Consider the following 16,180-nt stretch of genomic DNA (forward strand, 5'->3'; position numbering starts at 1 on the left):
TTTGTTTTCCCGCTTTATTTTAATTTCGATTTGAGCAAATCTTCCTTGCTGGTACGGATACTAACATATGCCCCGAACGCATCTCAGTTGGAAGCAAAAGGCAGATGGATACACCTATTCAGAACTTAGCAAACTGCAACGACCACTTGTTTTGAAGCTCTGGCTTCTTAATCTTCTACTTCAGTTAGGAGAAAAAAATTAATGGATCAATTTGCAGATGCACTTGGAGAATTCTTTAGCCTAAAATCATTTTTTGGCAATGAGTTAGGTGTGGGGTTATTTAGCATCTGGGATTTGAGGCAAGACCAATGCTTGAGAGTTTGTATATCTGAAGACAATTGGTTTGACTCCTTAAATCAGAAAGATCAGAGAATTAAAAAAAAAACCTAGAATTCGCTTTGTAGTTGAGCGTAAAGAAAAAAATATGCACAACTAATTATAGTGGGCGTTGAGTGAAAAAAGAGGAAAATAATTATACATGGCTTTGAATAAAATTCTATATCACTTATTATAGTGAGGGATATTGTAACCACTTAGATTGTGACCATTGTATAACAGGAGAACTATATTTTCAACATAAGCAATCACTTCATTTTTCGACATATGCATTAGGCTTGCGCATGTAATACATTTTGACTTTCAAAACTAGTCACGTAATTGTGCAGGTTATTGGGCTAGTTCTTTTAGCTCTAGATTCTTGTATAAGGGTCTAAAGGGTTCAAGAGGGTTGTGACAGTGCGACAATCACGTGTACTTTTTTTGGAGTTATGGTTAAGAATTTACATTTGGCCTCGCCAGATCCGATCCTCTTGCCATGGTTGCTTCATCGCTGTCGTTGAGTTCTTCTATAGGATTGATCCGTAGGAGATGTTTTGCACTTTTTAAAAGGTTGATCAAGTGAACTCAATATTCAGTTATTGGAAGGACCTTTTTTAGCTTTCATAGTTGCCAGAGCTCTATTTTTAGGGAAGTTGAACTATGTGGTATGGGTTAGCAACTACCAAAATCGAATTATTTGGGCCCCTTATTATCAATTGGATCAGGGAATTTTTTTATATATTTTGAAAATAAAAAATTGTAAAAATAAGTTTGTTTGAAAAAATTGCAAAAGTATGCTACTCCAACCGGCAACACACACATGTCGCCCTTCTAACAGACGATAGGCTAAAAAAAAACAGTATTTCAATGCTCACAAAATTTAAAACACTATCGAAATAGTAATGAAAAAATTATGAAAAAAATGTATGGTGTAGAGGATGCTATAATCTAGCTCTTCAAAAAATTTAAATCACAAAATTACATTTACAATGAGAAAAAAAGACAAATCTTGTGTACAATAAAATGTATCTTTTTTGCTTTTTATTGTAAAATAATATTTTTTATCTGAAAATTTTTAGAGAGCTACATCATAATATCGTCTACACCACCAAAATTTGTAATAGTTTTTCATGACTATTTCGATAGTGATTTGAATTTTAAGGGCAATGAGATATTTTTTATTTTTAACCTGTCGCCTGTTTGAAGGGTGACATGCTTATATTTTGGAATAAGTTCATTTTACTTCCTCGAACTATCACATTTGTCCGAATAACTCTTGAACTTTTAAACCGTCCATTTTACTTCCCGAAATATCAATATCATCCATATTACCCCCTAGAGTGGTTTTTCTCGGTGGTTTTGATGACGTAGTGGCGATTTTGCCAACTCGCAGTCCTAGTCAGCGTGTCCAGTCAGCATGCTGACATCAGCGTTGCACAATAATTTGATTTTTCTTTAGAAAAGTAATTCATGAAAATAGATTATTCTGAAAAATAGGTTTTATGTTTAGAAAAAAATCCAAAAAATATAAAATAATTTAGATAAATGTTTTAATATGTTTTTAGCTCTGTTTTTATTTCTGTAAATAATATTTAATGTTTTCTAGTGTAAAAATTATTCCAAAAATGTTAGAATAAATGTTTTAATTTAGAACATAGTTTTAGAAAATATAGATTAATTCTACTAAAGTTTAAAAATATTTTCTTTGATAAAATAAAAGCTTTTAATATGTTTTGTTGCATATAAAATTAGTTTTAATTCTAGAAAAATTAGGTTTAAATCAAAAAAAAAATAGTTTTTGTCATTTTTAGTTGTAGTTTGTGTCGTTTCTAGCCGTTTAAAATTCGTTTAGGCGTACTTTTGTGCATATTTTGGGCATATTTGAGCCTATTTGAGAATATTTTTGATACATTTTGGGTACATTTGAGCATATTTTATGCACATTTACCACATTTTGGTCCCATTTAACACATTTTGATCACATTTGATCATATTTTGGTCATATTTAGGCATATTTTGGTCATATTTTGGACATATTTGAGCACATTTGGGCACATGTGTCCAAAAAGTACGGCTAAACTAATTTTAAACGGCTAGAAACGACGCGAAAACTATGGCTAAAATGACAAAAACTATTTTTCTGAAATTAAACCTAATTTTTCTAGAATTAAAACTAATTTTATATACAACAAAACATATTAAAAGAATTTATTTTATCAAAGAAAATATTTTTAAACTTTATCAGAATTAATCTATATTTTCTAAAACTATTTTCCAAATTAAAACATTTATTCTAACATTTTTGGAATAATTTTTAAACTAGAAAAACATTAAATAATATTTACAGAAATACAAATAGAGCTAAAAATATATTAAAACATTTATCTAAATTATTTTATATTTTTTGGATTTTTTTTCTAAACATAAAACCTATTTTTATGAATTATTTTTCTAAAAAAATTGAATTACTGCGCAACGCTGATGTCAGCATGTTGACTAGGACTGCCACGTGGCGAAACCACCACCACATCATCAAAACCCTCAAGAAAAACTACTCCGGGAGTAAAATAGATGGTATTAATAGTTGGGGGAGTAAGATAGTTGGTTTAAAAGTTTAGAGGTTATCTGAACAAACGTGATCGTTTGAGGGAGTAAAATGAAATTATTTCTTATATTTTTAAAACTATAGCCTGTTGTATAGGTGACAGGTGTATTACCTTTTCAACATGCGACATTAGTTTATTTTTACAATTTTTTCAAACGACATTACTTTTTTAATCTTTTTTACTTTCGAAATATAAAAATAAAAAAGCTCGTTCTCTTTGAACGCCATGGGTTCTTGGCCGCGGCTTGTCAGACGCTAGAAAATGGGCCCCAAAGTTTCAGCTCAAGATCAACAGAACTGACAGCCCATAGATCCGAACCCCAAACCCGATCTTAATGATTACGCGACGTGTCACACAAATTCATGGCCCCCCTCTCTCTCTCTAGTGTTTGTGTGTGGAAATACATCCGTAAATATCAAACAATACGTGCTCGTCTGCACAACCAGACGGCAAGTTGACAATCCATTCCATCCTGTGGTAAATATCAAACAATACGTGCTCGTCTGCACAACCAGACGGCAAGTTGACAATCCATTCCATCCTGTGGTCGGTGTCAGGTTCATGTTTGATCCTCGACAGCGACCAGGATTTTTCATGTCCTCGCGGAGATCACTCCTGAAAACGTCGACAACAATCGACCGAGTACCAACAGCGAACCACAAACTAGTGAAACTCTTTCACCACACCTGAAAAGGCTGGTCACATCTCACATGCTGCTAGGGTGCGTTTGGCGAGGGATGGGAAGGGAAAAAGAGTTGGAGTAGTTGGATGATGGGGTTGGACTTTTAATCCCCATCTCTTATTTGGCTTCTGATGGGAGTTAAAAGATATGGAGTTTATGAGGGAATATTTTTCCACCGTCAGGAACTGTAACAGTTGGCTAAGGCTTTAAGAGGAGCCGGTCGGCCGGGGCGAACCTCAATCCTGCATAAGCCTCCAAAGAAGACTGGGTCAAAAAGACCCTTTAAAAAAAAATATTTTTCCTCTATTTAGTTGTTAGGTTTAGGAGTAGAGTTGAAACATAAGTTATGATGAACGATGAAGATTCCATCATTTTTCATTAAAAATACAACTTCATTCAATTACCACCCCTTCCCTGGTAAGAGTTGGTGGAAGTCATCCACAAACTCTCATTCTCCGTCCCAAAAAAACTCCCACTCCCATGAAACAAGCAGAGAATTTTAAGCCACTATTTCTTCATCGATCAGTTCAAATCAGCATAGACATGAACAAAGTACGGATTTGTGTTACTTAAATGGTAAAATTCAATGACTCGCGTCCGAAAACCCAACAACACACGTATTTTACACCTGTGTAACATACTGATAGAATGCACTCGACAGTATATATTTCATCCAAGATAACTTGTATTCAACGTTTGAATTAACAAGACAATATTTGTGTTACTTAAATGGTAAAATTCAACATTTGAACATCTGTCCTTTCTGTAAATATTTATACAAATAACATGATGATCCGAAAAAGTGTCATGCCAAACACTGAGCACTTAGTGTGTAAATTCCTGGCCAAAAATTTCAGGCTAAATTGGATGTTCCGATCGGCCAATCGGAAGTTCCGATCTGTGTTCCCATGGGCAGCGCCTAAGAAACCCTAGTCGTGGCATCACACTATTGTACCTTCGTTGTCACCTACGCTTGGAAGGGACCCCATCCGAGTGTAGATGACTGGTGGCTTGTACTTGTTCGTCGAGATTAAGAACAAGAAGCAATTGAAGTTGGAAAAGTGATTTAGGGCAAAAAGGATAAAACAAAAAGATAAAAGTAAATTGTGTTTGTTCGATTGGATGTTGAATTCTCTCAATCGCTCATGACCCTTTATATTTATAGGGAGGGTTGATCTTGCTCCTTTTTGAGTCAGAATCTCCCAAAACTTATCTTCAAATCCGACTCGATCTCTTCCAAAATCCAGATCCGAGTCAGATCGGATGTCCCGATACAAATTAGAAGGTCCGGTTTTTTCAAATATCGACCTCTCAGTTTGGACAAAAATATTTAATCAGATGTTCTGACCTGAACATCGGATGTTCCGATCCTGTCAGAAGGTTCAATTTTTTGAAACATCGGCCTCTTAGTTTGGAAAAAATATTTAGTCGGATGTTCTAATCCTTATATTAGATGTTTCGATATGTTAAAGCTTTCCAAATTTGGACTAAGCGCTGGATATTTCGGTGAGAACAAAATTCCGAACACCGGAACATCCGACGAGTTCAACTAAGTTGAAACCTTCTGCAACTCACTCGTTCTGACCTATTTTACTCACCGGATGCTCTAGTAATGACGCAACCTAAACACCGGAACATCCGACGTTCATAAAAATAATAGCTGAGTTATTTTTTGCTATCAACACATACCCCTCTATTTTCTTTTTGGTAAAGCTTGCTTATAAAAAAAACATATCTTCTCACTTTCTATCTTACTTAGGATGATGATCAAGACATCGACTATGTATATTACTTAGGACGATGGTACTCAATACATTGGCTATTTTTTTTAAGAATCTTGCCACACACTAAAATAGTATTTTTTTTTCAAGTATCACCCGTTAATAGCCCTAGGCAATCTCTCCCCTTGCAAGGTTTCTAACAAATAAGAATTTTTAAGGACGATACTTACAATTTTATATGAACATTTTTAACTTGGAGACCATTTACCAAACTTGTTGTCTTTCGACCCTATAGGCAAAATAGTCTTCCACACAATTTAATCTAAACTGACTTTGCTTTTACCTTCTTATTGTAACCCTTAGCCACTCTTAATTTATCCTGGAGTGACGCATTATAAATGTGACCCGTTACTAATGACGAATTTCTGAATTTCTTATACAAACGATCGCAATTTCATAGGTGACCTGGAGTGCCTTTGATAAAACGAGCATAACTTTTATATACGGACTCTGATTTTGATTCCTATTTTAGTGCTGCTGAGGTTTGAAAAAATAAGAGAAAAATAAAAGAATATTTGTGAATAACTCAAGATCAGATTTGCATTGTTGGGCATAAATGTAGAGCTAAAATAATATGTTTTATTTCAACAGGGAACACTTGTTGAATAGATGAAAACTATCATGCTACAAAACAACCGCATGATTCTATTTCTATGTTTTTTTTATCGATGGCAAATACCATAAGCAGAGCTTTTACCAAAGTTCTGCACTGACGACTACCGTCATTACTGATGGATTACAACTTGACCATTTACTAATGACTGACCTATGATAACGCGTCACTGATAAGTTGATCATGAGCTTGACCCGTCAATAATAACTAGTCTAGAATGACCTGTCACTAATGACTGGTCTATGATGAACTATTACTGATGACTGATCATTAGTGACGGGTCACAATTTAACCCGTCACTATTATTATCAGTGACAGGTCATGTTACGACCCGTCACTGATGACCACTTATTAGTAGCGGGTCTATATCTAATATTGATTAGAAGACACATTAGTGATATATCCTTATTAAACCCGTCACTAATAGATATTAGTGATATATGATGAGCGGCTGTCGCTAATGTGGTGTCTATTTTGCTAGTTTCTTACATAGTGTTGTGTGTAAAAATTGCACTCGCAAATGTAAAACAAATTGACATAGGCTGGTCCCAAAGCGTTGGATCTTGTGGCATCTTCCAAAGTTTAGGACTTGTCGTCCAGCACAGCCGGCAGGTACTTTAATTGCGTCCTTGTGGCGGAGCGAGACTTTCGTCGACGGTGCTCCACGGAAAAAGAAGAAGTTTCTGATTGAATTCAAATGTATTTTCTTTTTTCTCCAGGATTTGTCGTGTAAAATAGGGATATACTATTCTCCAATTTTAATATAAATCCAACCCTTTTCGAAAAAAACAAATTGACATCAGGTCCATCGATTTTCTCCTGCGCAGACAGACGAAGCCATGACAATCCGTTCCAACCTGAGGTGTCTTTTTTTTTTTTATCTCTCCGATTTTTTTTATTTTTATTTGAGCATGCGTGGCCCTGGGATTCCGGAATTAGGCACGCGATGGGGGAAGAAAATTCTATGGAGCATGCAGCACCGCTTGGATTCGTACCATGTGTGCGCGTGGATCTCAAAGCCGTGCGAGCCAAGCCTCGAAGAGTTGATTCCGTAGCGTGGATCTCAAGCCGCCCGTGGATCTCAAGGAAGAAAATGAGGAGCAGGAGAAACAAGGAAAGGAAGAGCTCCTGTTTAGACTATCTTTTAACGGTTTGTCGTCAGTGTTTAGAATCTTTTACAAAAGAATTTTTATTATTTTAGCGTTTCAACGGTTTTTTTTTACGGTTTCTGTCACAAAGAGATTTTCAAGATTATTATTTTTAAGATAAAATTATCTTCTTTCACTTCACGAATCTCTTCGAAAAAAAACTGTTAAAGTTAAAAAAAATAAAGAGAATAGAAATAGGAAAAAGAATTGAGAAAAGAAGAGAACGAAATAAAAAGAATTTAGTTGGAGATGATAACTTTGATCTGCCACTGCTTATGTTTGCGACAGACGATTGGTCCTAATAGGCCCGATGGATATTCCTGCGCTCAAGCAGGGAGAAGCGGTGCGGTGCGGTGCGCGCGAGCAATCGCCGACGCCGGGGAGCGCGCGAGGAATCAGCGCCGGCTGTACGCAAGGAATCCACGGCCGGTGGCGCGGTTACGTTTTGGCATTCCAGGTCTGCAGCGTCCTGCTTAGGATTACAAAAGGCGTACCCGCGTGCCTAATTCCGGAATCCCAGGGTCATGCATGCTCAAATAAAAAAAAATCGGCTGATCTCTGGCAGCGGCATGAAGTTAATATTCTCGGCTCCTGAAAACGTCCTCGTTCTCAAGAGTGTCATCGTCGGCAATCGACTAACTACCAACAGGCAAGCAGCGACCCGCAGACAACGAAGGGAAACGTCTCCTACAGTACTATATTTAACATCTCGTGTGCTGAATAGGGCTAGACCTACGTTTTTTTTTTTTTACCAAAATCACTTTTCGGTAACTGACTGATGATACTTGTTTATGTAACTCAACCTTATGTAAAGTTTAATAACTCACGTTCGAGAATCCGACAATACATGCATTATACACTCTTGTAACACACGCCTTGCACTGAAACGTCTTGCATCTGACAGCAATGTAGTATACTCTGCACCCAGTGAACAAAGACTGTACCGAACTGAAGAGACTAACTCCTCTCCCTTGGGAACCCAAGGAGAGCAAGGACCAGGGCGATGAAGCTGCCGTTGATCAGGCCCCTCAGGATCTTCTGCTTCTCCTGCGTGTACGGCGGGTACCTGGCCGTTGCCTCACCGCCGAAGCCGCGGATCAGGACCGACTTCTTGTGGCTGAAGCAGTCGAAGCTGAATTTGCCGTGGTAGGAGCCCATCCCACTGTCGCCGACTCCGCCGAACGGCAAATGCGGGTTGGCGAGCTGCGTTGGAGAAATGGAAGCAAGTCAGATCCTGTCAAATGCTATCCATGGGAGGAAATGGAAGTTCAGTTCAGAGTCTCAGTGAGCAGGACTTACATGTAGCGCGACATCGTTTACGAGCATTCCTCCTGCAGGGACGTTTGCCACAAACTCGTCTTGCAGCTTCTTGTTCTTGGTGAAAAGATAGGTCGCAAGTGGCTTAGTCTTGGAGTTGATGAAATCGATGCTTTCTTTGATATTTTCAACCTGAAAACACGATTCCAACTAAGACAATTTAATATAAATTTGAACACGACTTGTTCAATATAACATGAACATGGCAAAAGATCACAGAAATATGTAGCATGAAGTTTTTTCCCCTTAAGCCAACATGTCAATACCTACTTTTTAAGTTAAGACCACTTCCGCTTGACAAATTATTGTTTCATAAGTACTCGTTTTGCGTAATAGATTTAGTATCCTACTACTCATGTCAATGTTATCAGTCAAAGAACAACACGGCTACCCAAGAAGAAATTCTATTGACAACTGCAAGTACTCATGTATTTCCAAGAAAGGTTCTGCACACACACACACACACACACACACACATATATATATATATATGAAAAAACACAAGTGGATTGGCTTATTATTGTAAACAAAAATTCTTCCTGCACTGCATTATGGTACAAGAGAGTTTTTACCCTATCTGGTGAAGATTTTGTTAAGAGATCAGCTAATGTGCAACATAATTACAGGTACTGGATGAAGGCAGAGAGAAAATACTGACCGTCACAATGGGAAGGTAGGGGCCGAATATTTCCTCTGTCATAAGTGCTGTATCAAGAGGAACATCAAACAATACTGTAGGAGCAATTTTTCTGCAATTCAAGAAACAAATGTTAACAATAAATCAAATAAAATTTCACTAGGATAACAGTACCTGCAAAATTGACTATAAAAATCCTTACAATTGCTTCTCATCAGTCTGGCCACCATACACAATCTTGTCAGCAACTTTCTTATCTTCTATCAAATTTGTCAATCTCTGAAAATGCTTAGAATTCACTATACGAGACAAGTCTGCTGATTGCAGAGGATCCTTCCCATAGAACATTTCCAGAACTCTTTTGAAAGAGTCCACCTGTAAAAGGTTTATTTTGGGAATCAGAAAATTGAAGTAAAGTTGGTGCAAGAAATTATTTGTCTGTAATGCTCAAGGTTGTCTGTACCAGCTCAGGAGCCAATGATTTCGTCGTTATGACGTAATCTGGAGCAATACATGCTTGGCCATTGTTACATCCCCATTTACCAACAGCAATCCTCTTAACAGCAACCTACAAGGAAAAGATCTGTTAGGAAAACCTAAAAAGTAGTTGTTACCTTGTACAAGTGATTGACAATATACAAAGAGATGTGTTTACATCAAGATCAACGTCAGAATCAACAATAACAGGGCATTTTCCACCTAGCTCCAAAGTCACTGGTGTTAGATGCTTTGCAGCTGCCGCCATTATTATGCGTCCTACAGTTCCATTACCTGTAATTTCGTCGGAACATATGAATGTCAGAATTTTAACGCTATATGCTTAACATATAGTCATACAAAACAAAAGACAACGACGTACAGGTATCAAGAACTTAACCTGTGTAGAAGATTTTATCCCATTTTTGTTCCAAGAGTGCGGTTGTTTCTGGAATGCCTCCCTCCACAACTTTTATACAGGAGTTATCAACATACTCAGGTAGCAACTTCGCGAACATTGATGAGGTGGCTGGAGCAATTTCTGATGGCTTCAGGACAACGGCATTTCCAGCAGCGATTGCTCCAATGACCGGGTCGATAGAGAGCACTACAATGAAGTGAAGTGATTAGTTGTCTTTCTTTTAAATAGTCAAGAAGCAGAATAGCATACCAAATATATATTTTCAGAACACACAGACAGGAACGACATAATCAGATTTTGCTACAATTGGTCCAACTGTAGGTCAGCCGCACACCCAAAAAAACTGTAGAGGTCAGAAGCATCCAAGCAAACGAGATCAATTCCAAGAAGGTACATATCCTTGAAAGTCGTTGTGTGTAGAGCAGAGGACGAAAAGTGACTGAAATTATAGCAAAATTTCGCGAATTTCGGTTTTTCGCCGAACGAAAAAAATGTAAAACAAAATTGAAATTCCTGAATACAATGAATAAAGGTCGAAGCATTTGTTCTGCTAGATGGACTGCGTTGAAACATGACCTCTGATTTGTCAGATGTTGACTAATAGCAAACTCAGACTTGTGACATATGTGTGGAATAAAATAATACGCAAAGCTTGCTTGGAAAAGGAACGATACCAACTATCTCATATAATCAATCCGCAAGCATGGGGCAGGGAAGCATACAAAATTCATGACATAAGCTTCCAGCTCCATCACGCAACAAAAAGACTAATAACTACCATATCTCGAAAACCTGTAGCACACAATTCCTTTCAGGTGCTATTTAACAGCATTGCAAATATCTTGTGAAGTCACACGTGTAATCGGGCGCAAACATCTATAGAAGTATATCATCAGCTTACAGAAAGGGTAGTTCCACGCCGAGATGACGAGCACGACACCGAGGGGCTCCGACACGATTTGCGCAGTGGATGGGAATGTAGTTATAGCAGCAGGTACCTGAACAAGAATTCTCAAAGATTAGGACAAAATCAGCAGAACAGTGAGCATCTCCGGGAGCTGGATTTGCAGACAGAAATACCTTTTCAGGCTTCACCCAGTTCTTCATCCCCTCGAGCGCGAATTTGCAGGCGGACTTTGCAAGTGATATCTGACTCATGAACAGTTAGTAGCTCGGGGTGAAATTAGTCTTGAAGTGACTGGTGAAACAATCTCTCAACTTCTAGTACTTACTTTCCTAATATTGCAAACATAATTTTTGAAGTAGGTAGCCAGTAAAAGATTTTTTTTTCTATAGAGGTAGCTAGCAATTTAACAAGCAGTAGAGTGCTAATTTGGTCAATCAAACAGAATTAAACAAGGACTCTAAAACAAACGTAAGAACAGGGAATGCAGAAACTGATGGAGAAATCTATCTGCCCAAAAGGAAAGAATCGAAAACCAATTGCTCAAACTGAAGACCTCATGAAGACGCCAGGATTCGTGGAAGCAACGCCACCTTGGAGTATTGACAACCAATAAACCAATTCACACGCAACTGTTTCAATAATTCCAAAGGCGAAATAGACTAAAAGCACCCAATTTTCCCAAATCAATCCCACAAGCGGGAAACTGTGTCTAAAATAAGTCTTTGTCGATACATCAAAAACGACTCTTTGAGCAACAGCGGCAAGAGAGCTCCAATCCATGAGAAACCTCGTGACTGTCTGCACCAATTCCACGTCCAGAAATCCAAAGGAAGAAGCAGCGTGCAAAATTTTATTAAACAAAAAGTATTTGCAAGATCGAAAGCACGGGAGAACTCAGAATTCCAAACGAATAAATCAAGCAGGGGGAATACAGAGCAGCGATCCTCTGACCCATCCCAAGAGCAAGAAGCAGATGAGATGCGTGCGTGTGTACGAGGTGGATAGCAGGTACCTCGTGGAGGTACGACTCCATGCGTGGTTTGGCGAGGTCGGCGTGCAGCGCGTCGCAGATGTCGGCCTCCTTCTCCTCGGTCATCCTGAGGAGCGCCCGCAGCTGCGCCGCGCGCCACTCCGCCGGCCGCGTCCGCCCCGCCGCAAAGCTCGCACGCAGCTCCCGCGCCACCTCCTCCGCCATCGCTCCTCGCTCCCGGCAATGGAGACAGGTGGAGGAAAGCAAAGCAACGAGCAGAGCGACGATGCGGGTAGGAGAGACGGGGCTATATATACACACAGCAGGCCGGATTGCCCGATCGATTGGACTGTTTGGTTTGAAAGTCTCTGCCCCAAGGACGAGCAAAATCTCTTCTTGGACTCCGGGGCCTGGGGGCAGGGTTAAAAAACCGTCGGTAACCGCTCAAAAATCGCTGTTACCGACCTTTCTGTCCGATCCGGTTTTAAAAACCGCTCGGTAACCGAAATTTGAATTCAAAAAATTCGAAAAAATAAAAAAATTTAAAAAAAATTCAAAACAATTGTAAAAAAACTAGACATAATTCTAAAAACTTCTGTGAAAATTTTTTTCAAAAATAATATTGTTTGCATCATATTCTATAGGGAGAAAGTTTGAAAAAAATGAAAAAAAATTGAAGCGCGCGGCTCAATTATTAACTCACGTTAAGGAAAAGTGTAACATGCAAACACATATTTTTCTTGTATCAAACGTATTTTAAGAGAATCTTTAAAATTGATTTCACTTTATTTAGAGTTTTATTAAATTCTCTATGATTTTTACAAAGTTCACAAGCATAAAGTGAATATGTTAAGAAACATCACTGTAATTAATTTTTTGATGTCTACTATTATTTTTTCTACGTAAATCATAATATAAATAAGCTAATGAAAGTGGTTTCACTAATTTTTAAGGTGTGATGGGTCAGTTATGAATTAATCTAGTCGCAACACATTTACACAATCATGCATGTTACAATAACTAATTCATGAGTTCATATATTTTTAAAAGATATAGGATCATGTAAGAAGACTAACAAAATTAGTTTCATGATTTTTGGATTAGCAAAGAGTAAACTATGCATTTACCTTGGTTTAACAAATAAAATTTCTCACAGAAAATTTTGAACTTTTTTATGAGTATAAATACTTTTTATCATGTAGATCATGTTACAAGGAAGTCAACAAAATTTGTTTCACTTGATTTGAAGCTCGGATGAATTAGTTATTGATTTTACAAGATTGAACCCTTTTTTAGGTTTTTTGTTGAACTGCGCTGAAATTCGATAAAACCGCTCGATAAATCGAGAAAACCGAGCGGTTACCGACCCAAACCGCTCGGTAACCGACCGAATCAAAAATGCGAGAAAATCGCTCGGTAACCGACCCAAACCGCTCGGTAACCGACCCAAACCGCTCGGTTACCGAGAGAGCAAAAACATGATTTTTTCGCAAAAATTTAAAATTTGCCGAATGAATTTTCTCCGAATTTTTTTGATTTTTTGACCGGTAACCGCGGTTATCGCGCATTTTCGGTTATCGCTGGAGCTCGGTAACTGAGCTCCGGTCGATAAATGAAACCTTGCCTGGGGGGACGAATTTTTTAGCAGTAGTGAAGGACACGGGCGCCTCGAAAACGAAGTGGACGAGAGCACGAGGCGAGGTTTTATGACGTGGAATTTTGCCTCATCCTCTCTCTCGGTTTCGACGGAATTTTTTACGTTATCTTTATTATTAATCGGTCGTATTTTGTATAACCGTAAATGATGGTTATCTGTTCGTGTCCGTTGAAGAGAGGATGTTTGCTCAACAGCACCTATTCATCGTAGATATAAACATCCTCGATCAATAATGAAACAATCAATCGATTCTCGAGTTCTACCCTATATTCTCTACTGCCATTACATTATGAGTAATTCAATAATCTTCAACACTATCTGTAGGAGAGAAACAAAGAGAGTATTGGTTAAAAAAACAGAGTCTGGATTTTTAATACGGAGTAGTAGCTGAATGGAAACACACGCATGCCTCTATTGTTTCCGTCAAGATGATGTATCTATTGCCGTGACATAGCATACATATTTGCCTCAATTCGGCGCCTCTGGCCGATCGGGTTTAGGCGCTTGGACAATCGACGGCACGTAAGCACATCCACAGGTCGCATATGCAGGACACTTCGTTACATGTGGACCACCTTGGTTTCGTAACGTGACGTCAGGTTGCATGTTGTGTTATTCCTACGTGACAGAGTGAACACAAACTATGAATAGGGAACTGGGTATCCTTGGTAGAAATTTTTCATTTTTGTCAGCCATCCTGACTTTAAAATTTTAACTATCTTTGATTTAGATATTTATTTTAATTTTAAACTAAAAATAGATATTTAAATAACTATAAATAGATATTTAAATAACTATATATCTAAATCTTATATGGATCGAAGGACGCAGAATCTAAATTAAATGTGCTTCTAGAAGAGAGCACGGTAGTAAATAAAGCTCGGAACGGGAGCAGGGTGGTAGTTTTGTCTGGCAGCACGATGTGGATTACCACTTGGATCGAGGGCAGTCAGTGAGCACCAATCCACAAGCTTCCCACGTGCTCCGGGCGCCCGCGTGTGGACGGAATCTCCTGTCCCCTCCTCCCCGACGCGCCGAAGGGAATCTCTGGAGTGTGGGGCCACGTTTGTTCGAGGTGGGTCCCTCGCGGGCGGTTCCGCGTTTGGGCACCGACATGTGGACCCAAAAAGGGTCGCGGGTTGCGTTGGCCTGGATGTCAGTGGCTGACGCTGGATCGAAGCAGTTGCCTGGGCGGTTGGTGCTTGCCTGCTTGGGTTCAGAGGTTTGCCTGGATCACGCGGCTCGGGGTGAACGGCGTGGCGAGCGGCGAGGAGCCCATGCGCGCCATGCCCATCTCTCGCACGCCCCAGCCAAACAGATTTACAGGAACGCAAACGACATTTGTTCAAGTCCGGTTTGCACGCAACATTAATGACTCCCTAATCCAAGGCCCCGTTTTGGGACACCTTCTCAGCTGCTTCTCACAAAAAAAAAACCGCTCATCCCCCAGACGACTCGATTCTGGGCCGTTTCTCCCCGACGTGATTCTCGGACGTCCCCACATTACATGTACAAGCAAAAGCCGTTGATATCTCACTTCCCGTAGAGGTTATTGATTTTACAGGTTAAGAATAGAAACTTACTCTTGAAAGATATTAGAAATTACTCATTAATGTGACTAACTTACCCCTTTGAACCTCCCGATCCCCACTAGTCGAGCACTCGTGCTCCTCGCTCCATCTATAGTCTCCTGCCGGCCATGGCCAGTAGCGCCACTGGAGTGCGCCACCCCTGACCGGAGCCTCGGCGAGATCCAGCCTGACACCGATCTAGATGGCTGAAGAAGACGACGCCCTGATCCATGCCGCAGTGTCCGTCGCCTCCATCCTGCCTCACCAAGTCGCCTCTAGCCCGTAGACTCCCGCATAGCTGCAGCACCGGCAACGACCCCAATCCGTCGCCTTCTCCTATGCTCAACAGGCCGTCGCACCCCTAATCCATGGATTTAGATAGACGATCTGTGATTTGAGGATTTTTTTTTCTTTGTTCACAAATGTTAGATCTGTGATTGTTATTTCTTGCCACTTGTGATTAGCAGCCAAGAAAGAAGAGCGTTGCTTATTTTGATTCTATTGAGTTCGATTTGAATTGGTAGCTTTGAAGCCTCTCTCGCAATGGAGATAACAGAAAGAATCTATGCTTTGTGTGATGTAAATGTTTAGAGTTTCAGCTAGTTCAGAAAATTTCAGAGAGAATGAGAAATGAACGAGACAATGATATTTCATCTTTTGATTTGTTGAGTCTCGGTGGGTAAGGATGCTTTGTCAGATCATGTCTGCCTTTTAATGAAAACTGCAATGTTCTCATGTTTAAATGCAAAAAATTAATAAAAATAATGTCATATATATGATTATTCAGATGCTAGATGAGTTCATACGATTAAGAGGCATAACAACCATTAAACACTCAGGACAGGCAATCTCCAAAAAAAAAAAAATCAGGGTTGCCAAGCAACCTGCTTTTCTACCCAACCGATTCTCCAAGCAGCAGCTTCTCAGAAAAGTCAGCTTATCAGAAAAGCTCCTCAGAAAAAGCTATCCCAAACAGAACCCAAGAGTCGAGTGCCTCGCATCTTCTCAGAATGTACGGTTTTTTTTCTTTTGGTTTTATGTGAAGAATGGTATTTGTAAAACCTGTTTTTATTAA

General features: G+C 39.2%; 1 protein-coding gene across 1 annotated transcript; it reads right to left on the bottom strand.

Annotated features, from left to right (window-relative positions):
• Positions 1–7,874: 7,874 nt before the first annotated feature.
• LOC133900844 (aldehyde dehydrogenase family 3 member H1-like) lies at positions 7,875–12,295 on the bottom strand. Its single transcript, XM_062342099.1, has 10 exons — positions 11,920–12,295; positions 11,081–11,149; positions 10,902–10,998; positions 9,980–10,186; positions 9,758–9,873; positions 9,566–9,670; positions 9,305–9,477; positions 9,124–9,214; positions 8,448–8,597; positions 7,875–8,351 (listed from the first exon to the last, which is right to left on the bottom strand). The coding sequence occupies exons 1-10, from the start codon at positions 12,100–12,102 to the stop codon at positions 8,106–8,108; spliced, it is 1,437 nt and encodes a 478-aa protein (XP_062198083.1). The 5' UTR covers positions 12,103–12,295; the 3' UTR covers positions 7,875–8,105.
• Positions 12,296–16,180: the final 3,885 nt, after the last annotated feature.

Source organism: Phragmites australis, chromosome 19 (genome assembly GCF_958298935.1).
Source record: "Phragmites australis chromosome 19, lpPhrAust1.1, whole genome shotgun sequence".
NCBI classification, from domain to species: Eukaryota; Viridiplantae; Streptophyta; class Magnoliopsida; order Poales; family Poaceae; genus Phragmites; species Phragmites australis.

What these genes read in the sequence shown, in the direction of transcription:
- LOC133900844 (XM_062342099.1), bottom strand. Translation starts at nt 12,102, where the DNA reads ATGGCGGAGGAGGTGGCGCGGGAGCTGCGTGCGAGCTTTGCGGCGGGG. An exon ending in CCTACCTTCCCATTGTGACG is followed by an intron (nt 8,598 to 9,123) that starts GTCAGTATTTTC and finishes TCGTGTTTTCAG; the next exon opens with GTTGAAAATATCAAAGAAAG. An exon ending in TAAACGATGTCGCGCTACAT is followed by an intron (nt 8,352 to 8,447) that starts GTAAGTCCTGCT and finishes TCTCCAACGCAG; the next exon opens with CTCGCCAACCCGCATTTGCC.